This window comes from Synchiropus splendidus, chromosome 4 (assembly GCF_027744825.2).
Source record: "Synchiropus splendidus isolate RoL2022-P1 chromosome 4, RoL_Sspl_1.0, whole genome shotgun sequence".
NCBI classification, from domain to species: Eukaryota; Metazoa; Chordata; class Actinopteri; order Syngnathiformes; family Callionymidae; genus Synchiropus; species Synchiropus splendidus.
The window spans coordinates 6,894,861-6,919,800 of NC_071337.1; the positions used below are offsets into that span (position 1 = coordinate 6,894,861).

The window sequence follows — 24,940 nt, forward strand, 5'->3', positions numbered from 1 at the left end:
CCGGTCACTCATTATTTGACTTCTCCGCTGAGACTGAAAAGGGGGATTTGAGAGGCTCTGACTCAAGCTGGCGTGAGATTAATGAACCCCAGTGTGGTGCGACGCTTGGACTGAGCGCTGGGCTGTGGGATACCTGTGACATGAGTCAGTGCACACGATGCACCGCGAGGAAAATAAGAAGTCTTTATAAGAAGTCACCACAGGCTAAAACCAATGAAAACTAGTTGGGAGGGCTGTGTGCTTTTGGACTGTGGGAGGAAACCGGAGTACCTGGGGTACACCCATGCAAGCATGGAGAGAACGTACACTCCACACAGAACAGTCTGAGGTTCTGCAAGCTGGAAGCAAGCCTCCAACCTACTGGCTGTTAGGTGCTAACCGCCACTCGGGAATTGAAAATGTCTCATTTTAAATGCTAAAATATATATAGCCATTCATTTATTACAGTAAATAATCCATGTCGAGAGCGTCCCTCACCTCACAGAGCGTCTAGCTAGGATAGGCTCCAGCCCCCATCCTGAGTGGAAAATCAATGTTCCTACTGACTATAATTTTGCATTTTAATTTGCAGTTGACATGATAGACAGGTTCGGGCGCAGTTCCATCGTTGATGCCAAAAGAAACATCTCACTGTTCTGGCAGTTGTTCTCAGTGATGAAATGAAAAGGGTATCTCGAGGGTTTGTCAGCACATCAAAGAGAAAAAGCTGCCTGGCCACACGTGTCAAACTCAAGGCCCATGGGCCAAATGGAGCCCATCTAGTTATTTTTTTGTGGCCCTGCACGATGCCGTGTTTCCACCAAGCAGTCTGGGTCAGTTAGTCGGGTTAGTAGTGGGTTAGTTAGCATTTTTGTCGGCAAAAGGATGCAATAATCAACCGCTGGTGCGGACAGGGTACTGATAAGGTTGGTGCCAGTTGGCCAGGAGTGAGCAGGGAAAATCTGTGGGGAATAGTGACGGCAGCCGTTGGTGTTGTAGAAATACACCATGAGCAAAATGGGACCATGAAAGAATGACTGACGATGTGTGAGAATCTTTTGCACACAGCCAACATCGATGTCAAAAGTTTCCACTCTGGACCCAGATTACGGAAGTTGCCAGGTTCCGATGGTGGTGGTTACAATGCCGATGCCACATAAACGGCTCCTAGTAAACTAATAGGAAGCTGAAAAACTGCATGCATTTCTTTTTTTTGTCATTTTCAGGACAGCTACAGACCCACTGAACTCTTGTGCGGTCCAGACAACAACCTGAGCTCTCAACTATATGAGTCAGCTATATATGAGTCACCAGACCCAAGACAACACAATGACTACCATGATCAGTGATAACTGCAGCTCTAGAGTCAAGTCAAAACAGTGACCTGTCACCTATGGCGACCCTGCAACACATCTCAAGCACAAGATCTCCGACTCACATAAGCTCTCTGCCGGACCAGCTAAAGGTTTAGAGAGGAAATAAACACGCCTTTTGATGTATGTTTTCCTTACGGGCTGATAAACGGAGGAAAGCCAGTGATGTTTGTCAGAGGAAACAGGTGCTTAATCACAAAAAGAATAGCCAGAGAGGCCGCAGGTGGCACCGGGACCAGCTGGGCACCGCGTGTGTTACACAAACAAATGTTTTCATTTCTCTTTACAGGAGTCATTCACCCGAGGATGTGACTGATCGCCGGGGACAATGAGACCTTCACGGCCCTGTGATTGAGATCAATGGCCTGACACAGTTTAGAACGTGTAGATGCACTTGATAGCGCATTTGTTTTCAGCCCATGATGGAAAAACAAGAAGGACACGAAGCAAGAAGGCTTCTATTGTGTGGGGGACCACAACAGCTCAAGACTGAGGCAGACCCTGATCATGCTCACATCCTTTGGGTCTGCTCAAAAATACAGGTCGTCTGGACCAAGGTTAGACACACAATGGAGAAAATATTTAGATATAAGATTCTACGTGATGTAAAACTAGTGCTTTTAGGTCTCATGGAGGAAGATGTGCTCCATCAAGAGGATGTGTACCTGTGCAAAGTGCTATTAATTGCTGCAAAAAAACTGAAGCACCAAACATCAAACAATGGATAAATGTAAGGGAAATCTAGGACATGGAACACATTACTTTCTCTCTCAGATTGAAAACTGAACAATGGATAATTAAATGGAAGAAATGGTGTGTGTACAAAGGAAGAGAGGACACGATGGATACAAGACAGTAATGACAAGTTTGGACTACTATTAAGAATGACCCAAGATGGCGAGCCCCCTTGGTAGAATTCAAACACAAATCATTTGCCTGACTTATTTGTCACTATTCTTTCACCTTTTGTTTTTTATTTCTATCTGGGTTTGTTCTGACTCCTATGTTTGTGTATAAATATGTGAGAAAAATTGAAAAATAAACAGTTAAAAAGACTGAGGCAGACCATTTAGACAAAGCTGAAACTGCTCCTCAGTAAATTAAAGCAGAAGGACAGTGGATTTGTTTTACAATTGTGTAGGCTTATATCAGGAGATTTTAGTGTATCATAAATTTCATGTTTTCAAATGGTTCTGGAAAAACCATTATTTCAGCCCCCTTTATCAAGCAGAAGTACCATAAGTTAACTTAAATGAAGAACTTGAAAACTCAAAGTTTTTCGAAGATGAAGTTCCATTCCTTTTGTTTATCCAGTGTTACGTTCATAGACCCCCGGCTTTTGATGCTGTCCTCCATTTTCGCTACATTTCTCCACTCACTTTTCAACAACTTCATGAGGTTGATGACCATCAATCTCAGCTCTCCTCAGAGTGGGTGTCTTTTTTGCGCGTGCCAACGGGCAAGAACCTCCTCCTCTGAGGTTTGGACCTTACTGTCTTGGAACTCCACGCTAAGCTTGGTGGAGGCAAGAATGTCTGAAGCTGGCTTTATTTCCACTCTTCTTTCTTCACAGACTTTCAGCAGTTGACCTTGTGTGGCGTTTTTCCCCCTTAAGCTTGTGAATAAAAAACTCGTGTTCAGCGGGCAGAAGAGGATACTGTACCTTCGTCCTTCCTCATCATCACCACTCTGTGGTGTTAGAATATGAGTGAGCAGTTTTTTCCTCCTTCACCCACTTTCTTACTGGAAAGTAGGTCAAGTTAAAGTGGTGCTCTTCAAAGTCCCTGCTCTATCATTAACCAATCACAGCAGGAAACAGCAGGCACGGACATAACTGCGTATAAGCAGATCAAACAATGAGCGCCATCAGATCACGTGTCCATGGCGGGCGGTGTGTTTGGATGGTAAAGATAAGACAAAGAGCGACATAAAATAAGAAATGAAACCAATATCAGACCAATAGCAGTGACCTCATCTTCCCGCCTGCAGGAATGAACCAGGAACTGTTTTAAAAACAATTTAAATGAGGCTCAGTTATCTAGAGGGTTGAGGCTGTGCCTCTTAAATATGGAATTGTTTAAAGCAAATTCAATTATTAAACGTTTGAGTGAGCTATTATCATTTATATATTTTGGATAGTGTGTTATATTGTCTAAACTAGTTTAGATTAATCTGAAATGTTGCTATCAATGACACAATCAGGACTACGCATACTGTCAATAAGACATACAAGCAACGCTACATAACATTGTGTAACTATATTCCTCCCAGTTCGAGAGTGTTTGTTTGTTATGATTTGGTGAACAAAAAGCATTTCACTTTTAATAAGAAGGAATGGCTAATTCAAAGTGGGACATGGTCTATTAAGGAAGTGGGCTGTGGGGTGTTTGGCACGTGCGTCAGGACACGGTTAAATCCCAGATTTGAGTTCCCAAAAAAGGACATTCCTGTGTTGTATTTACTTTCTCCGGGAATGATCTCATCGGCCGCTCGTCATCTTGTCATGACGTCAGGTGAAAAAGTGGAGCCGCGGGGCGTGGCGCTGTGCGCGCTGCAACCAATGGGGGCGCGGTATGTTAATGGAGAGGGCGGAGCCCGCGGAGAGCAGCAGTCCCGGAGCGAGAGACTGCTGCGACAGTTCGCCGGCTCGTTTCTCCGCGTCTGTCCGTGTCAGACCCGCTGCATGGCGGACTAACCGAACCCTGAAGACCCCTACTGTCGTGTGTGCGCTGTTTGACGCGACAAGGCGGATATTTCTCATCTTTTGGAGAGTTGCAGAGGAAGTGCACGATGAAATACAAAGTAAGTGAAGCGTTTTCAAGTCCAAACGTTTCTCGTCGGGAGACTTTTGAAAGAGTGAAACGCGTAGTTGCACATTTTTTTATACTATTCTGGTGTAGTTTCACCTTATTGTCGTGTCTCCAGAGTAGTTCATCAGCACTGGTTGTAACGACAGGGGCGTCAATAGAGCGACAGAAGCGGGGCCCGGTGCACCCCTGTCATACCTTTGGAACAGAGTTGTTGCCAGTGTGACTTTGCTTTTCACACAATCGAACTACATTATTCTTAACATAAGACAATACACTGTGTATTTGATAAGCTGTGTTGTCTGTGTTTGCTATCTTTGTCAGCCATGAAAATATCATGACCATAAGTGAAACATTATTATGTGAGTTTTGTGGATGAAATGGCTGTTATATCTTATATACTTCACAGGAGGTGGTGCAAATCAATACAGTTTTCTATTTTTACAAAAGCATTTACACACAAATTTATGTTTTATATATATAGATATACATATATAGAATATATGAAGTAGCTAAACTCAGAGGAGGAAGGAGGTGCTCCACCTGAAGAAGAGCCCTTCACAGTCTGTGTGTTTGCAACAACTAGCTCCTAATTTCTTAAAACTTGTGGTAGTTTCCCAGGCTGTGAAAAAAAAGTATGAGAGAAGACCTTTGTACTGTGTAAGACAAACAATGAAATATGATTAAATAGATACTTTTTTAATGGGATGGTCCTGGTATTAAATTAAAGATTAGCTGTCACTTTTCTCAGTCTATAAAATGGTAGCCCCTGAGATAGCTATTACTTTATCAACATTTCCATGTGAAAATTTCCCAGATGACAGTTGCAGCAGTGATTAATTCTCTTAACACCATGTTTACACGAGGTCTAGTGTAGCTCTCTACAGTGTTACAGTGTCAGTTCCCTGTTTCCCTCTGAGGGTAGCAGCGGTGTAATTTCATCCTACTACCTACCTAACTAACTTTAACCAGCCTTGCAGCTCAGTATCAATGTCACAACGGCAGGAAATATAAATGAATTCACTTTCAAATGAAGTGCCGGTGCGCCAGTCAGTGTCTTTGGTTGTAATAGTTGGGTTTTTTATTCTGAAATGAAATACCTGTTTTCATGGTTCAAATCGGTGTCATAGGAACCCAAGTTGCCTCTGGATGAGATTGAAGTTTAATCCAGGAGTCTGGACAGCGCTGAGCTAGAGGATCAACTCAAGCTTATAACAGGATTCTGGGGACATTGGCAACAGTTTTTATGCTTCCAAAAAACTGTTTTTTCCATTTCCAATTTTACAGCATTTGCTTCAGTTTGGACCTGTTTTGCCGTGTGAGTGGGGAAAGTGCACTTTTGCACTGAACCATGTATTTTGATGATTCAGAAGTGTTGGTGTTGCCACGGTAAAAGCTGTAAAACATCCACTCTCTGCGCTGAAAAGAGAAGCGGAGTTTGATTCAAGTGTTTACGCTCTTGAGTTTACGTCACAGTCGCAAGTGACTCACTGTTAAATACACATATCAGGACAAAGTCAGTGGTGAGGTTTGTTCGTTTGTCCAGGTCTCCCTGGTGAATTCTTCGACCTGAAGTGCAGGATTGATTGCGCGGTTTCACAAACGTCTCTTATCTGTTTGCAGTGTGTGAAATGAGCACAGCAAGTTTCCTATCTGGAGTTGACTGACAGAATGGAAATGCCATTTTATGTATTTCTTATCACAACTTGTTTGGTTTCTTTCAAGCTTGGTCAGTGTGGTTGGTAAATGTGGTCACAGGGTTTTCGTCTCACATTGTTGATGGATGGCGCCATCTAGTTTTATCAATGTCTGATGGCCGAAGAAGAGATATTTGAAATGAAAACTTAACAGCCCTTTGCACTTTGCTAATAAAAAACAACCAAAGCAGTAACAGTCATAGAGAAGCCAGTCAGCTTTTAGCTTACAGCTGACAGTATGTGGTCAGTTTTTATAACTGTAAGAAGTAACAATAATAACAAGTGTGCTACTCTGCAGCTTTATTTAACTTCACATGTTAAAAAGAAATATTCCGGAAGTAAAACTGCATTTTTGGCACTTGAAATCCTTGTCACGTCATAACGTAAACAGCCCAAGCACAGTTGGAATTCATGAATCTAGTCTTTAAAATCTGATAAATGAATGACACCGTGTGTAGCTGCAGCCCGATTACGCAACAGAGGAAAGTGGTGCAACCTCTTGGCGACAGTTTGCGTCAGCGTGTATCATATTTACCGCGCCCGCTGTTGATGAGCTTCCTTTTTAAAACCCGTTAAACGGTCGAGGAGTCTGACCTGTCCGCCACCTCTGTGTTTCCTTTTGATCAGTGAGAAATTGACAGGCATATTAAGAGATGCCTTCTGCGCACAGCGCTAGCGTTTCAGCAGCGGGCTTAACAAGGCTGCCTGCGATGCTCTGGCGCCCGCGCTCGTGCCCCGAGGTGAGGTGCTGCTGTCGCCCAGCCGGCCGCTGACATCAGAGATGCTTTCCAACAGGTGTGGAAGATGTGAAGCGGGAGCTTGTATTCCTCGGGTCAGCTAATGCCCGTAATCCCCCTTCATGAGGTCGAACTCACGCTGGGTCTCTTACAGCATCACAGAGACGACTGTATGGAGGTGTCCAACAAACACACGCAAGAGTGTGGATCTCTGCCAGAGACTGTACCTCAGAAGAGTTCAGTATTTCCTGTAAGAGCTGGAGGAGGTGTCTGAGGAGAGGGATGTCTAGGGCGCTTTCACTTTGGCTGCTGCCCCCATGACGTCTAGCCATGCTTTTGGTTGTGGTTTACCTTTCATATGATGTGCGAGTGTGTTAGGAATCAGGAAACCTGGTGAAAGGAGAAGAGGAAGATAAACGGTGAGGTTCAGACTGATTCGTGTTCTAGTGAAGGACTTGTTTTGGCTACTCGAAAGAAAGAAGTGCTGCCTTACTTGACACCCAAGTTTTTAAACCTAATATTTGCATAGTTACTGCCAAATATTGAGCAACATTATCCCTAATTTCTTCATATTGTACGTCAGCTACTTCTTCCCTTTAGGTGCTAAAAAAGAGTGAAAACATTCTCCCTTCAGTGTTCGACGGCTGATGTCATTGTTGCAGAAATAGCTTTACAACCGCATTGAGGAGCGATTAGGTGAACATCTATGCGGTCCAAAATGTGTGTGCGTGTTTTCCTCCGTGTTTCATTTTTCACTGGTTGAGATTCCAGGCACCGCTCCAAAAAAATGAGGGAGCTGGAGGAGAGCGCCGCAGACATTGTTCTGAGTGGGAGGAGGACCTGCGACTCTGAAAAGAGGCTGCAGAAAATGAAAGGGAGAGGAAGTTGTGGGGGGAACCAGAGGGCAAACATAGTTGGGTGTACTTTAGTTTGGGGTGGGGGCGGGGGGATGGTAGCAGCGGGGTCGAGGAGAACCCCATGAGAATGAGAGCATTCCAGGCGATTGTGCCTGGGAAGATGCACATGATTGTTACAAGGTGCCTCTTTACACAGTTAATGAGTCTGGCAGCGTCAGGCTTCTCTGCCTCCTAACTGCTGAGACGCATTTAAATGACTTCAGATCCTTAAAACAATATTTGCCTGCGAAGAAACCGTACTGCTGGGAGAAGCAAAAGCAATTCTCTTTTTCAGTTCCCGACAACAAGGCATGTATAATTTGGCTGTTTTATTCTAAATCTTCTGCGAATGATAATGTATGATTTGAAGGCTCTTTTTTGATTTCAGTTCTCAACATTGTCGGGGTCACTGCAGATGAGAGTTGTGTACTGCACTGTTGTGTCCATAAGACATGGAAGGGCGCAGATCGTGACAAAACACTGCCGATATCCCAACCAAAGCTCGAAGGAACATCATTTTATTTTCTACATCTACTAGCAGCGACTGCAGTGTCGCAATCAACCAGTAGTTGGTGCCGCAACTACAGCATTTTCCTCCGTCAAGTACGTCCGAAAATGAACCAGCTCATCTTGAATTCAGCTCTTCTCCTGCTTAAACTGCTGTCTGAGTTTGTTCCAGCGCCTGAGTCTCAGAAATAAAAGCCCTTCCCTCTGACAGACTGAATAGCTGACCCACCACCCTTCACCCCCACCCTCCCCTGCTGCGTCCGCGCGCCGTGAACCTCTATTATCATTTGAAAACGATCAGCGGGAAGACGACTACATTGTATGCCCATTGCCCTCTTGTCTCTCCCGCCCCCCCCCCAAAAAAATCATCCCCTTCATCATTAACAATGGCTTTAATTATTTCCATGTTTGACCTTTTGACAGAAATAATTCTCACCGTCCTCGTCCTGAGGAATGTGGGCCATGCTGCAGGGTCGCCTCACGGAGAACCGCAAGGTCTCGCCGTCCCCTTCCGACCCCGTGGCGGCAGGTTAAGATGAGCCTTGACAGCTGGGAAAAGTTTTTAATACCACTGCTTTAAATGTGTAGTCGGGACCTGCTCTTGTTAGCAGCGGATGAGGTTACTGCTGACAGAAGCTAATTGCTGAGGGAACGACTCAAGTGAAAAGATGGTTTTGTTTTCAGCATATGAAACAGAATCACAGTGTCAGAACTCTGTAGCTGCAAAGCTCATCGGAGAGCATTGATTTTCAAATATTTGGGGAGTAAATGAAGCTCAAATGATTCCCTTTAGCAGGGATTAATGCATCATAATTTGTCTTATTTTCACGCATTTGAAGTGTAATTCCTATTTAGGTGGTACTTTGGGCAGCGTTTATATCATGCGTCCTACTTTGCAACAATATTTCTCAGTGCGAAATGTTCCCATATGTGTGTACTGGGGCTGTCAGTGTGCCTAGTCATGCTGTGGACAAGTGTCCTCAGCCCTTTGCCTAAAAAGACAGTGGTAGGTTTTAGCAGTTAATGACCTTGCTAGCATGGGAAGACAGTTGAGGATGAAGAAACCTGTAACATCACATCTCCACAGAATGTTACTCAGGCTTCCGTGACTCCAGTCCAACTGTCACAGCTGATCCTGCCCTGACCTCTTTGCATATTGTCCCTGTTTAAATGGAAAACCAAAACGGGGGAGGGCCAGACTGGAGTGGGCCGGGTTCTAGAACCTGCAATGGAAAATGGCCAAAATATTCCTAAGTTCTCCCTTCCTGTAGCATGAGGGAGTTTCTCATCGGAAACCTGCAAACAAAGAGACAAGACAAAAAGGATGCAGTGAAAACTTACGTTCAGAGAATTGATTCAAGAATAAAGATGCGTTTATTTGCCATATGCATTGTCAACACGCGGTCTGCGATGCAATGAAAAGCTTGGGATGAGACAAACCGCAGCGAGCACAACGTACTAGTAGCATGCAATGCTAGTGCAGGATAGATAAAGGTGCTAAAGAGGTACTAAAGAATAAAATAAACATAATAAAAGAATCCTTCTCGCGCAGTAAGTGCGTAAGTTTGGAGCTGGCTCTTCTATGAGAGGCGCATCATGTCGGCCTCAGAAGAGCAGTTCCACTTTCATTATTCATTTCCAAATAGACTAATCTCTTCAAAAAGGTGGGGCTTCCGTCACTTCAAACAAAAGACCCTTCCTTCATCTCCTGCGGCCTTCATGTTTTAAGAGGACCGCGATTGTTTGCCTGCTTCGTGTCAGTGAGATCTTTGCCCACCGTGAAATCGGGAGGACACCGTAGTGAATTACCATCTCATTGACTATTCCTATATGTAAAACCATTCAATGTGGCCCTGCAGAGATACCACCGAACATATTTCGTGTCTTGGCTATTGCACCCTGGAGGGATTAACTTGCATCTCTGGGGGTGAAGAAGATGCACTCGTTGTACCCTCATTTGGCATCAATATCCAGCTTGGAAATGATCCACCGCTGCGATATCTGGGGTGAAGACTGGCAGCTTGTTGGCTCAGAAACCTGAGAATTGGTTGCACACTGTGCTCCGAGTCTGTTTTTGCTCTGTGTTTGCCGACGTTGGGCAACAGTTCAGAGCTCATTTACAGGCACTGCCTTGTTGAACAACCCTGTGTGTACATGGCCTCTCACAAAAGATTCCATTCTTTTTAGTGGTTATTTGGGTGAAGCCTCGTATTGGGAGACCATTTCTGCCCTTTTTTTTTGCTGTTTCTGAGGATACAAAGACTTTTGTCCTGCCAGTGGCCATTGTTGCCTCTGTGCCAGTCAGAGTGGGTCAGTGGCGGTAATCACTGACAATGGATGAGAGGTTGCCAATGAATCTGCGGACAAACGGAGACAGCGAGCCACTTACGCACGCCCCAGTGAACCATTAACTAAAACCAATTAACCTTAATAGAATTTGAAGCCGCCACAGAGAACCCACGGAGGCAGGGACAGCAAACGGCACAGTGACTTGGCAGAAATGAACGTTGCCTCCCACAACCTCTTCCAGTTCACTAAAGTTAAAGGAAAGAATATATCCAGTGTGGCTTTCGCATTTAATTATGGGTTACACTGAGAAGCAGAGCCACGGACTTGGACTGGTCCATTTTTGAATCTGATGGATAGAGGAAGGGCTGCAGGCTAAGAAGTTGGAGCGGAAACAAAGGGCGTCCTGTTGCGTTACCTAGTAGTTTATGAGACAAAATAAGGTTACAAAGGAAGAAGGAGCAGGAGCTTACTCAACACCCTCCCCTGTAAAGTCATCAAAGGGAGGCAACAGTGTTGCGTGTCCTTATTAAAGACGTAGTTTATGTGTAATTGATCAGTCATTGGAGGATGAGTCTGTGGTTTTTCCCCTCTGGAGAAGCAGCAGGAGTGAAAGAGAAGCTTTGCAATCGAGGTCACTTCCATGATGTATGGTTTGGCTCAGGTAGTTAGGAGACACTGAGATGAAGGTGCTGAGGTTGTCATTGGGAGTGGCAATATCAGAAGCACATGGGGAGAAGTCTGGAGACTAAGTTATGGAGGACACTTATCAATGAGAAGTCGATGGTGTGATCAAAGAAGGTGTTTGAAACCAAGCCTTCATTTGACTACTGCCTGCTTTTCGTGATGTTGGTTTGTTTGTAATTTAAAGTGAATCTCTCTCATGAAGGGACTCTGAACTTGTCCATACTTCAAGTTGTTAACGTCTTGACTTGACCTAGTCTTATCGCTACACTATGAAATGTGTCGAAGGTACTGAAATCATGGCAGCGCTGGAACTTACTTTGTCTAGTTGCTCTTTCGATTTACATTGCGCTAATGTTAGCATCAGCTGATCTCCTAAAATAGTTAGCATGGACATGAGCGGTGTCAAAGTAGCACTTGGAGTCTGACGATGCTAAAATGCTAGCAGGACAATAGATAGAAGCAGAGCTGTCGGTTGGTTAGCTGGCTACCCTCCATCTCAGTGTGTGTGCTGTCCTACCTGAAGAATCTTGAAAGACATATTGTGCTCCTGATGGAGAGCACGTCGATTATTTCACCCGAATAAATGGCCTAAATTCTCAGAATATGAAACACATTTCTGCTCAGTGAAGTTGTGTACTTGGGGGTTTTGTCAGCGCTTGCAGCAATGGCTCATCTTCGACTGTCATTTCCTGAGAGATGCTGTTGCCACATCTCTGCGTGTCGGTGTTTGAGGGTGTGGAGATTTCCGCGCAGCCTCGCTCCGACATGTGATTCACCAGTGAACAGTATAATCTTGGTTGAATATTGTTAGCTAGCAGCCAGTTAAATGGGATCGTTTGTGCTGAAAAAGAGACAAAACAAGGAAATCCAAGCGCTTTATGATGAAGCCCACCCTGGCGGATGATTACAGAGCAGGAATTAGCTGATGGTCTTTTCATGCCTCTGTAATTATTGCTTGGATTGATACGCTGCTCCTTGCATAGGAAATGACTCTGTATCTGCATTTGTTCCCTTTGTGGGAAGAAGAATGAACCTCAGTGCGCAGGAAGCAGCGATCTTTCTCTGGATAATTTTCTTAGATATATAGCGCAGCCTGCTGTGTAATTATGTTAATGCAGGGCCACTGGCAGGGCTGTAATCTGAGGGTCAACCCTCCTGAAAACTGTCCAAATGAAGAAATTACCATGTGCTCTGAACCGCTTCCCGAGAGGCCTCTCTTCCCTAAAACCCTTCACACGCAGCGTTTATCTGGACTGGCTCTCACCCGCAGCACTCAGAGGAACGGCTTGTAAAAGTCATCAGGTCCTCATTATCGTCATTACTATAATTATTTTCTAAATTTAGCCATGTGAAATGAGGCCAAATGAGTTTGCTGGTTCGCCAACTCTCCCATCCACCCGGAGACATACAGTGGAACAGGCCTCCTTTTCACACTCGGCAACAGTTGCGTTGTGCTGCTGCTGTGCGATTGTTGAGTTCAGGTTTGCTCTCAGCCGTGCTTTTCTCACATTATTGCCAATGTTATTCCAAGTGTGTTGCTCAGAAGTTGAACCCAAACCATCCGCTGAGGTACCGTAACAGAAAGGTGGGGACTTTTCAGCGGGATGAAGTTACATAAGAATTATTTTTGGACCGGTCAACGCCGGCTCCCTGCAAACGAGAGGTCGACCGTTCAGTTTATTTCCAGACGAGACGGTGATGGAAACAGCTCTGTTGACGTGGAGTCGTTGACGTTTCGGGGCGGAGGGGCCCGACAGCTGGGTCTTTAAGCTTTAAATGTGGAGCCCCAGGTGTAGATCCTGACAGTTCAGCGTCACGCAGGGCCTCGCCTCGCTAATGGTGTTTGCATGCTGCTAGAGCGATTCTTCTGCCAGATGTTGCCAAGGGCACCGAGAGGCCCCGGAGACCTGTCGGGGAACGCATGTGAATGTGCCACAAAAACAGATCTGTAGCTCTCATGTTTAGTGATCGACAATCCAAAAACACTGAGGTGGTCTGGGTGGCTGAAATTCCAGCAGGAAATGATCTTAAAGATATGACCACTTATTTCCAGGGAGATTAAGATAGTGGTGTCCTTTTGTAAATCGCAGGCTTTGGGGTTTTTATTGAAAAATGAGGGTGACATCACCTGCAGCTACTGCACTAAGCTGAGCCAGAAGGCATGGTTTAATTTGATCCCCACAGATTCCCTGTCAACCCTGGTTAAAGGAAAGAAGATAACAGATCAGTTAATACAGGAGTCCACAATCGCCTCATTCTCAAACCTGCAAGAGGTGCAATGAAGCAGCCCAGTACTTGATGTGTTAGGCTGTGTCCCATTTCTCACCCTTACACTTGTTTTTGACCCCAATCGGTTTTGCGCGTTTGTGTGTACGTGTAGTGTGTCCCAACACTCAGAGTGTTCACTTGAAATGATCCCTTCAAACCCAGGGAGCTCCGGAGCTGACTTGAAATTGGGAATATGAAGAGTGGATAGATGTCCAGGATACCAAAGTACTTTATTTAAAAACAATGTTGGATAGAACAACAGGGACATTTTAGTATCAAGGACAACTTTTCCCGTTTGTTGACTTTCTCTCGTGTCACACGTTAGCGACCCAAATGGTCGACCGTGTCCAACAGCATCAACAACACAACATGTATGTACATCAGTGTGTTTCTTTTTCTTCTTAACAGACAACAGTCAGCTAGCATCCATGCTAACGTTAACAGCCTTGTACCTGTATCCTTGTAACAGATCTGTCACCGCAACATAGAGGTGGCTCCACCCACTTCTTCTCCGTTGGTTCACCAAACCAAGTGAGATTATCTGCGCCAATGCAAGAGGTTACAAATGCAAAAGGCATTTCCAAAACATCTCCAACACTGGATATGCAGGAAACAAAACACAGCACAGCAGCCAATGACACGTTGTCTTTACGCGTGACGTCATGAAGTGGTGTCCCAATTCTTAGGGACATCAGTCACTTCACTTCATAGTGGAGGGCACTCAGAACCAAGTGCTAGCGTTAAGTGCTAGTGTTAGGGTGAGACATGGGACACAACCTTAGTCTGGTTTATCAGACTGGGTGGTGAATTTGCCTTTTCGGCTTTGAATATGACTCGACAATTTGATGTTAAGTGAACGAAACTCCTCACCAACTCTGTTCCTCTTACATTGAAACAGTTTCTGGAAGTTCATGTATCTCTGACAGAGAACAAGTTTTAGCGTGGTGTCATGAAACTTCCCTGCTGACAAATGGCCAGCGCAGCTCCTGCCGCGGGCGATCAACGATTGCCCTCCTCGCTGCTTCTATTTTGACAGGTCATTACTGATGTAGCGCTGGCTAAATTAATGGTTTTAATTATGGCTCCTGTGAACCACCGCAGCGCTGAGCTGACCCTCGTTCTTTTTTAGATGTTCTACTCTGCCAACAGTGAGGACGAGCTGCCCAAACTTTAATAACGTCTTAAATGAATCCAGACGCTTCCTGAGATGACTGTGTTCCCTCGACTTTTGGACAGTCCGTGACATAAAGGCTTTTAAATTTAGGGCTATTTTCTGACTCAAAATGTTTGTGTAAAGGCTATTTAAAGACTGGTGACGTGAGGTCTGCACACGGGTCATCGATGCACACTAATAAGTCTGACCAATAACTTCCTGGAAGCTCGCACTCAATATGTGGGTAGAACATCGCCCCTCTGCCTCGCTCCCTCCCTGCTGCCCACTGACAAATGGAAACACATGTGTTTATAGGCGGATCAATGTCACTGTGTTGTGACTAATCAGTGTTTATCCCTGAGACCTAACACCCGCTTTAATTGTCAGTTTCACCTGCTCAGATTACAGTGGTGTTCCAGAACAGCGTAACAAACAAAAACAAGATGACAGCAGCTTCGCCTGCTCCACTTCAGAGGAACATATGTGACTCTTTTTGTTTACGCTCAATCAGAGGGTTGTTTGCGCTTCATATGGACCTTCAAATTCGCTGTGTAGAGTTTGTTTATGTGTGTACATCTGACTTCCAGTCGTCTGGGATCTATGGGGAGTTTGTCCTTGGTGTGGGAATGCTAACACCTAAAGTCACCCAATATGTTTGGTGTCGGCTGGACTGTGAAATAAGGAGGATATTCATAGCTCAAATAATACTTTGGGGTTACGGTTACGTCTGAATACTTCAGCTACTTGCTCCAATGACAGTCGTGCCATCCATTTTACAGTGCCTATCCAAGGCTGTGTCGCCAGGGCAGCAGCTGGAGCTAAGAAGCCCAGACCTTTTTTTTTTGACACTTCCTCTGGCTCTGTTGGCGGGACACCAAGGCAGCCACACTGAGAGACCAAACATGTCCTGGGTCTGCCCGGGGTCTCCTCCCAGTCAGACTAATCTAAACTAATGCAAATGTAAAAACAGCCTCCTGCCGCACTACACGCCAGAAGGGCTGAAGCCCGTTTTGCACCACCTCACATCTAGGCCCTCTTCTGTCAGTATCAATTATGCAGAATATGAATTGTGATCTGTGGTCTGGCACCAAATCCACCTCTTCTCATGACCAAAGTGTGGTTCACTTGCGTGGTGAATTTTTCAGACAAACAGACTTTGACCCAGGCCAGAGTCCGCAGTGTGGGAGCCCCCTTCGAGTGTCAATTCTATCAGTTCACACTTGACCTACTTTAATTTAGATCATCTTGATTGTTAAAAAGGGAACTTCAAACTGCAGACTGTACTGGTTAGAAAGAACCGCACATTAAAGGGAACCTAATGGAAAACAAATGCTAATATGCTAATCGTGTGGTATTAAGTGTTTTTGTACTGTATTTCAAAGGGTGAGAGAGCGCCCACCAGTGGATCGCAAAGCTAGCTCAGATTGACCGACAAGCTAGCATGACTCTCAGCCAAGTCTCTTTAAATAAAGAGAACTCTTGACACATCAACTCAGCACCGGATTATGCGACTTCACAACATTGACGAGAGTCATTAAGGAAGTCAAGGGTATGAAGAAGTCACTGACAGCTCTGCAGAATTTTTGCGGTCCTTGTTTTCACCACAAAATTTGTTCCTGAAAGCGCAAATGCTGCTGCAGCGTTCAGCGTTTTTAAAGCAGGCACGTGCAAGCCATCTGCCTGTCCACATGCAGATACGACATGCGTAATGCTAATTGTGTTTCTAATAAAAACAGGTTGTTAAAGTTGCTGGAATTTGCTTTAAGTGTGCATTTTCTTGAAACATTTTAACACGTTTTGAGGCAAAGCTCAGGGTTTAGTGGTCCATCTATGCTCCACCTGTGGGTCGGAGAAGTGACTTAAAGCAGGTGGCCACCCAAGATGTCCGAAGTAGAATGGCTGCTCGTCTTTTAAGAGGTTTAGACACCTGAAGAGGTGCTGAGGGCACATTCCTCAGTTTTCCCCAAGAAGGGCTGAAGGTGGTGTCAACAGAGAAAAGAAACTTTGATTTTCCAGGGTAAGCATTTGTTCATGAATGCAATTTTGTTGTTGTGCAGTTTGGAGGACCACAAGTAAAGGTGCCTTAGAAGCAATAGAAGGAGCAGCCATCTGAGAAGAGATGAAATAGTTTTTGGGGAATAAAATCTTCCTTCGGGTCCTAATTCAGGGACTTTAGATTTGGCAGCTGGTTCCAACACAGTCAGAATGAACTGCCGTATTCCTGCAGTTTTTTATTCCTGCTGCTATTCGCCAATTTTGGCCTCCATCTTTGTGCAGAAATGGGTTGCTGCGCTACCCTGTATCCAATCAATTGGAGCTGCAGTAATCACTGTGATCAGTATTTTGTTCCCTCATGGATGACAGCCTTGATCGAATCGTTGGAACCAGCCCGGTCACTTCCATTGGACGACCCCTGCGGAGTCAATCGAACGGCCTTTGCCGGGAGCGGCTGTGCGGTGTAATTGTTCCGTGGGTGTGGCGTCGACAGCGCGATCGAACAGTAACCAGGGAGGCTGAATCTGCAAGATAACAAAGTTGTTTGACATGGGAACTGTGTCGGAAAAGAGGAAGGCCATAGGTGGGTCAAAGAAAGTCTTGTACCAGTAGCTGCTACCCAGTGGGCTTCCTGCTTCTCACGCTGATGTGAATCAGCAGCATTGCGCCCAAATGAAACTGCTTTGTGAAGCAAGAGTTTTGCTTTCTAGCTTGTTCTGCTAAGCTTTCCACTTGGCTTCACCCTTAACATTGTATTTAAGCTATTTCTGTTGAGTCTTTGCGTCATGTGGATGCTAAGGCTAACACACCAGGTAGAATATGTCGAAAAGTGATAAAAGTACTCATGAGTAAAGTGATCTAGTGGATTTGAAAATTATGTATTTGTTGCTGTGTGCACTCAGTGCAGCTGAAAGTGGAGTCCCCGTGCTCGGTTAACTCCATTGTAAGACGTAAAAAAGCTCAAAGATTGATGCGTTTACTGCACAAATTAGCAGTAAATGCTTGCTCTGCGGCATCTGCTATCTCCCAAATCTGTGTTTTTAGACTCATTATCCCGCTACCCCCATCCCTTCAGATGACTGAGCCCCAGGGCTACGGCGGAGCCGAGAGAATCCCATCAAGTTTGAATTGGTCTGAAAGACATCTGGTGCGAAGCGGAAGGCTAATGCTTTGCTGCATGGTAATTTGAAGTGGCGAAAGACGGTTATCACCGTGTCCTTCAACAACTCAGCCATCAGTTAATAATGGTTAGCAGCAGTTTCTTAATGGAGTCGCCTTTTTGTTTTGCCGTTTGCTTACAGCCTCGGGTCTAAATGAGGGCAGTCCCGAGTGGAAAGTTCAACTGCAGTGCTGTGTGAGCCATGTTACCAAAGGCTTCTACGTTAGGATTGAATTGTGTACATGTTGCGGCTATCGTTTATAGAAACAATATTTAGGATTTGAGACCATGTTGCCCAGCTTTTCTATTGCATTGCGCATATTTTCATGTAGTAAGTGAATCAATAATTTACCATTACATGAGAAACTTCGCTAAAAATACTGTTATGCTGCCTGCAATGGCTGTAAATACAAGTGGTTGAACTCAAATTCAGAGCTCATTTAAGGTGCTCCAAAACTTGATCACTGAATAAGCATGTGATAATCGTGACTGTCAAAGATTAGCATTGAAGCTAGCCCTTCAACTTGCTAGCAAATGGAAGTAATAGAGATCAAGAATAAATCTGAAATGTTTCTCAAATAGTTGTGCAGGTGATAGAGGTTTCTGTGACAGATAAAAGGAGACAATTGTTATGAGTCTGTTATGGTTGCTCAACTTATTAACCGCTAACATTAGCATTCAATAAATTAAAGGAGCACTGATATTGGTTTCTGTTTTAACTGATTTTACCCATCAAAGTCTTCGATAAATGTGAGTTTTGTTCAGCCGGTGACGGTCAGACATTTTGGCTCCTCGTCTGATTGACTTTTTTACTCTCTCCTTAGCTTTACTCATGTTGTACTTCAGGTATTTAAATAAGTTCTTCATAATCTGATGATCTTCATGTTACCTAAAATTGTGCTCAGCTATCATGTCGGCTTCTGTTTGTTTTTCCTCGCGAGCTAAGTCAATTTTTCTTTGTGCTGCAGAATCTGATGGCCAAAGCGTTGTACGACAACGTCCCAGAGTCTCCTGAAGAGCTGGCCTTCCGCAAAGGTGACATCCTGACCGTCATCGAGCAGAACACCGGCGGCCTGGAGGGCTGGTGGCTGTGCTCCCTCCATGGCCGCCAAGGCATCGCACCAGGCAACCGCCTGAAGCTGCTGATCGGGCCGATGTTCGAGGCCCAGTCACCTGTCGCCTCTGCTCCCACTCAGTCACCCACACAGGGCTATCAGCAGAAGCCCACAGCCCAGGGGCTCTACCAGGTGCCACCATCCCTCCAGAGCCCTCAGCAGCAGCAGAACCAGCAGGGCATCTACCAGGTTCCCTCAGGGCAGGACGTCTACCAGGTCCCACCGAGGAGCACACTGGCAGCTGATATCACACCAAGCAAGGTGAGAACTCTTTATGTGTAAACACCCAACAAAATGATAGTTACAAAAGCTGCTGTCTTCCCACTGCCGCTATGGCTCATTAGGAATCGCCGTGGCAGGGCACTAATGACTAGTTTTTCTCATCATAATCCGCTGGTAAGTATCGGTGTCTATCCATAGAAGCGCTCATCCGGAAGGAAATGGCCTCTTTAAATAGCCTCTCACATCCCAGTAGATCCCACAAATATGAGAACATTTATGATGAAGACATAAACGATCTGGTTTGGAAGGAAACAGTGACATTCATCATGTTCGGCAGTGGAAGCCAGGGGGGAGGGGGGGCAGAGGTTACGAATATCCCAGCCAGAGAGTATTATTGTGTAATTACAGTTGTGGGGACGGAGGTATGGGGGACAAAAATAAACCAGTTTTGAGGTTTGGACATGAAGAGGACCTCAGAGTCGTTGTTCTTTGACCTAGTGTGATAAAACCTGGACGTTCACACGGAGAGGACTCGTGGCTCTGCACAGCTTCCATGTGGGCTGGGTGTGCCGGGTCGGTGCTGGCCGCAGAGCAGGGTAGTGTTTTTGTCAAAGTGTTCTCATTCGCCTTTCGTTGTGTGTTGGCACATTGTGTGTAGCGGAGCGCGACAAAAGCCACAGCGGGCTGGTGAATATGGGAATAACATGTGGAAAAGCAAACAGCCCCGTGCTGTTTTGGATTTTGGTGGAGCTGAGCTTCATTAAAAATAGGCTTTACTGTACGTGAATGTGGTGCTAACTATCACCAGCGAAACCATTGTGCTTACTTATTTTGTTTTATGGTCAGCTTTTATAGGTTTGGAGAATATATGTAAGTCCTAAAATACAGAAAGACACAGCGACAAACCGGTATTTTATGTGATGTGGATCACAGACTTCCTCTGTGTTTGAGCCGACTCAGCTAAAATGCTGGGAGAATTTAGTGGACAACAGTAGTCGCCTGTGAAGACTAACATGCTCAGATCTATACCTTTCTGTGAGAAGGGAAGTACAAGAAAGTTTGGTGACCACTGAGCATCGTCATTACCTGCAACAAGGAGAAGCATCAGCATTCATCTGTTTATGGGTTAGCAAAATACGTCAAAAGGCTGTGAACATTGGATCACATTGCTAATAACTTAAGAAAACACAAGTTGTTAATACACTGCCTACAATCACATCACTAAGTTGAAGCCACTATGTGACCTCGAAATATTTTGTTCATTCAACCTTATATCACAGGGTTGCTAAAAAGATTGCTAGCAGCTTGAAGATTCAAAGGATGGTGCTTGGTGACACCCCACTTGGCTGTGTCTCGGGTTTGATTCCCAGTGTTGGATTTTACCTTTTTCCTTGAGACAACAAAGTTCTGAGTGCAACCTTACTTAGTAATATTGAAGTCATTTGCTTGTAGTGAAGTTCAAGTCAGCAGCAAACAACTTATAAACTAGAATGTTTGTAATAATTTTTGTAGAATGTTTCAAGTCATTTGTAAAGGTTCAACAACGTGGTGTCACATTATATCAAAGCGAAATAAGGTTTGAATAATTTTAGATGTCTGTGACGACAAGATGAGAAAATGCCATTTTAATTTTTAAATAATATCTCTGCAGCAAGCCCTCAATTTGCTTTGCTTCCTCTGATTTAAATTTGTGATTATCAAGGCGCAACACAGAGGTTACTGACTTATTCAGATGGCAATTAGTCTTCAGCAAAGTTTGCTGAAACTTGAGGGGGGAGCATTTCGCTGCTCATTCACCCAGATAACTAGTTCCTGCACCTCAGCCCCGTTCGTGCCTCCAGGAGACGGATAGTCATTACATGCTCAATGAGCTTCTCATATCCTGAGGTGATCTTTTTTTATTTCCTTGTGCAAATCATCCTCTCTCTGAAATGTCTGGGTAAATACGAAGACAGGTTCACTGAGCGAGTGAGATGAAGATAAGCGCAGACGCAGGAGACATGTCAATCAACTTGAACCAGGCGCACACATTCCTTGCCACCGTTTTTATCAAGCCATCGCGCAGCGGCGGAACGTTTCTGAGCTGTTCAAAACATACAGCGTGGATATCTTTAACTGGCGGTGAACACAGAATATGAAAGCCCTTGCTTCTTCTCAGGACAGACAGGAAAAGGTTTTGTTTTTTATATGTCAGCGGCGCCGCTTTGTAGCTCTGCTTCATGGTATTTGCATTTCTCAGAATGAGCTGAAGTTTCATAATCAGGATTGAAACTTTTCTGTACATTTTGTGTGCTCTGGTTGACAATATGCATTTGAGGATGGAAGCTTAGATACGTTTACCCACCTTCAAATCTCACTTGAAAACTCTCCTGTTTGCACTTGTACTAGCCTCAGTAGGATGCAAATTATGCTTCACCATACTATACAACACATTGAAAAAAAGGTTAGGTCATGGTTAAGACATTAACAGTGAAGTTTCGGGATTTTGCAGGACAGACACGAAGAGCTAAGTCCAGGGTTTCTGCTATATGTAAATGTGATGCACCACCTTAAATGAGAGCTGCAATGCCTTCTGAAAAATGGTTTCTTTTTAAAGATGAAATCTCACGTGATTTAAATGAAGTAAACACACTGAAACAACCAGATAACATGTAACATATCATGGAGGTGGACATGAACATGACGTTTTTCGACGTGTTTTTAACGGAAAAATTCAGAAAGCACTGAAATAAACGGAAAACACATAAGACATCATGACGTTTTTCGGAACCGAACAAAATTTCTAAATGACTGAAGTCCAATGCTCGTGGACATCAAGTCACGCATTCCTGGACATATGAATAGACTCTGCTTCATTGTTTCTCTCTGAATCAGAATCAGAATCAGAATCAAATTTATTGCCTGCTTCATTGTTTCTCTATCGCATCTTGATTGGCTGCATTATGTTCCGTTTTTTTGGGTTTTTTTGGTGGTTGCGTGACTACTGTTTCAAAAAATCCTAGTGGACACTCTGAAGTCTTCTGAACAACCCATTTAAAACAAGCTCAAACCATCAGATTCCAATGGGGCAGAGCTCAATCTTGTAGAAAAAGTCGTAGGGATCAGCTTGCAGTGAAGTCAAGAGCCAGACTCACCATTGCGAGCGTACACAAACAACCTACCCTGAGAAATGACGCGGCTACAGTGCCACTGTAATAATTTCAAATGGGCACTAGCATGACGAACCGAAGGAATGTGTCAAGAATAAGTACATTCCAAAGGAATAGTATTTCTTGTGACCATGAGTTTGACTCATAGTGCCACATGTTTGGCGGTGACTCATAGACACATAACATCCTCATCCTAACCCCAACCCTTGTTGAACAGGAAAGGCTGACTTCTGTGTCAACATACGCGACACCGTGGCAGTGAGGACATGTTGGTCTCACCTGGAAAAACCACAGTAATTTGTCTGCTAATGTCGCAAAAGGGATTAGAGAAAGATGAATGTGAATCGCAGCTGCAAAGGTCTGGTTCAGGTTACTTCAGTGGTGAGTGAAAGGATAGAGGCAGCCAAAGGACTGTTGACTGTGACTCTATTGATTGTTATTTCATTTGCTGCACATTTTCATGAAAGTACAAGGCTTCTAATGTGGAGTCTGTGTAGAGTCACTGTATTCCTGCTGACAGAACCAAGACCAAAATATTGTTTCCAGCGCTGACCGACAGAAGTCCTGCCAGAGCCTGTGGCCCACAAGTATTGTTGGTTAGCGGCATTGCCAAGAGGGAATGTTATTTTTAAGTCCTTTCAAGGCTGCGACCAAGTTGTAATCGATTACACCGTCATGTGTTGTGGAGTTTGACGCTATTTAGTTAGACGCTAGTGTTAGATACCAGTCCAGAAAAGCAGAGATGTTTTTGACACAACAAAAGAAGTGATTGTGATGTGTGTAAAGACAACATCATCAAAGAGCGAATGAACAGAGTCACTGCTGAATTCCACTGTTGTTTTTAAGAAGATAAAATGGTTAAATTTGGACTTCGGCTGTTTTCAACAAGAGTCAACAAAAGGAAATTTAGTTAAAATTCCATCCCAGGACTCACAGTCTCACAGTGCTTTGGTTTCATTCTTAACCACACGTTTTTCAAAAATCACTTTCAGTGAAAACCGGCATTTTCTTCCATTTTCTGGTGCCACTGGATGCCCCTGCTACCACACACACTTTCTCTCGCTCTCATTTTCGGTAAGCCTTCCTCTGAATGTGTCAGCTTACTTGAAGTTGCTCGCAAGTTTAGACTTTTGCAATGTTTTGATACGAACATGAAAATCAAAACCACAAAATAATAACAAAGACCACCAGATTTTTTTTTTTCTTTAAAGCTTCTTGTGACCGTATCATTATGACATTTTGGAACTTAAATGGTTCTCCGTTTATTCCAGGAAAAGAGGGGGGTAGTGCGGTTTCTTGGCCTCAACTTGTCGACAGTGGTTCATGTCGGATGCTAGCTAGCTACCTGTTTGCAATGCTAGTTTTCTATATTTAATCTGAAAAGGAATCTAAAAATGCATCTTCCTTTTTTGATTCTTTGGTTTTGATGGAAAGAAGAAACAAACAGTCCAAGCACAAGTGAACACAATGCTAACTTAGCTGTGGTCAGAACATGTTTTATCTCAGTGGTTTGAAATGAAATTGTTGAAAGAATTAACTCTCATAGTCCAATTGAGCTATGAAATGTCCTTCCGCTTTCGCATCAACAGGGTGACGCCGACTTGTGTCTGAGACAGCAATGGTTCTTTCCTGTGACTTATCAAGTGCATCACCTTCTGAACCCGTTTCCTGTCAGTTGAACACGTGGTTAGTTTATTTGAAAGGTTCAATAGGTTGTAAAACTCTTGAGGCTTCTTTATGCTGATGAAGAGCTCAACCTTTGTTCTCACAACACAACGAAAACGACAAGACGTCCGTTCCACTGCTGTCAACATGACGGCACATGGCCTACAAAATGATGGCGAACACTGCAGACTCACTATCAGAGCAAATCTCTCCGCCATGTTTGAGCGTATTCCTGCCACAATGGGCTGTTTACATGCCAGGCGTAACCGTGCCAGTCCAGAGTGGGGACTGCTTGTTTGGTCTCTTCATGTGGTGTGGGCTTTCGTTTCATTGGATCACTGAGGTCTGGCACTTTCAGCTCGTCCTGTTTGAAGTAGTGCCGTATCCTTGTGTGACCCTGTGGGCGGGTGCGGGCCCCCCACCGAGGTCGCCGGGTTTAGGACGAGGAGCTTACAAAAAGATGAAGCCTTGTGCAGCCTTTTATCATCCACCACTGAGAATCTCTCTGAAAGGTGCGTCTGTTCCAGACCTCAGTTCAGCTCCGCTGCCCCCTCTGACTCACGCGGAGGTCAGGCTGTTCAAAGATGGCCAGGGTTCAAAGTTCAAACATCCCCACCCAGCTCCTTATCAACTCCTACCAGACGGCCTATTCATTCCTCTCTTCCTGACTCTGCTCCAAGTTTGGGCACTTCCTGCCTTCACCCACAGACACAATCTACTCGGGAGTGCCTTAAAGACCCGCGGACTCGCACGTTAATAGACTCCCGACGACTCTGGGAAGTCATCAGATAAGTGTTTACGAGCGCCGCGGGAGCGCCACCCACCTCGATAAGAATGAACAAGGTCTTCTCCTGATGTTTGTTTTGTCACAACTATGATTCCTCCGCCTGATCTGCTGAGTTATTGCTGCAGCTGCAGCTGCAAGCCAGCACCTTCAGACGCTTGTGGCTTCGCTATTGTCGGAGATGTGATGAATTGCTGGCCCGTGAAGGCCAACAGAGGGGGAGGTCGTAAATCAGTTTGACCAAAAGTTGTCTGTGGTTTTCATTCTGAGAAGACTGCTATGAACAAACCAGAGAAGTATGACTCAAGGAGAGACTCTTTCTTAATATCCAAAGTCCAAACATAGTTTACCATTAAACATTTACAGCACGGTGATGGTTTTCTTTCTGTTTCAGTTGGACTCATGTAGCTACCACCCCATGATTCAGAGGCTCCATAAAGTCATAACAATGCCCCAACTGA

At 44.6% G+C, this 24,940-nt stretch overlaps 1 protein-coding gene across 1 annotated transcript in view; it reads left to right on the top strand.

Annotated features, from left to right (window-relative positions):
- Positions 1 to 3,979: 3,979 nt before the first annotated feature.
- The window catches only part of nedd9 (neural precursor cell expressed, developmentally down-regulated 9), a 28,799-nt gene continuing 7,838 nt past the window's right edge, over positions 3,980 to 24,940 (top strand). Inside the window, exons 1-2 of the mRNA XM_053862595.1 lie at positions 3,980 to 4,154; positions 18,513 to 18,920. Coding sequence (XP_053718570.1) covers positions 4,143 to 4,154; positions 18,513 to 18,920 — 420 coding nt within the window. The 5' untranslated portion in view covers positions 3,980 to 4,142. The remainder of the gene's footprint in view (positions 4,155 to 18,512; positions 18,921 to 24,940) is intronic.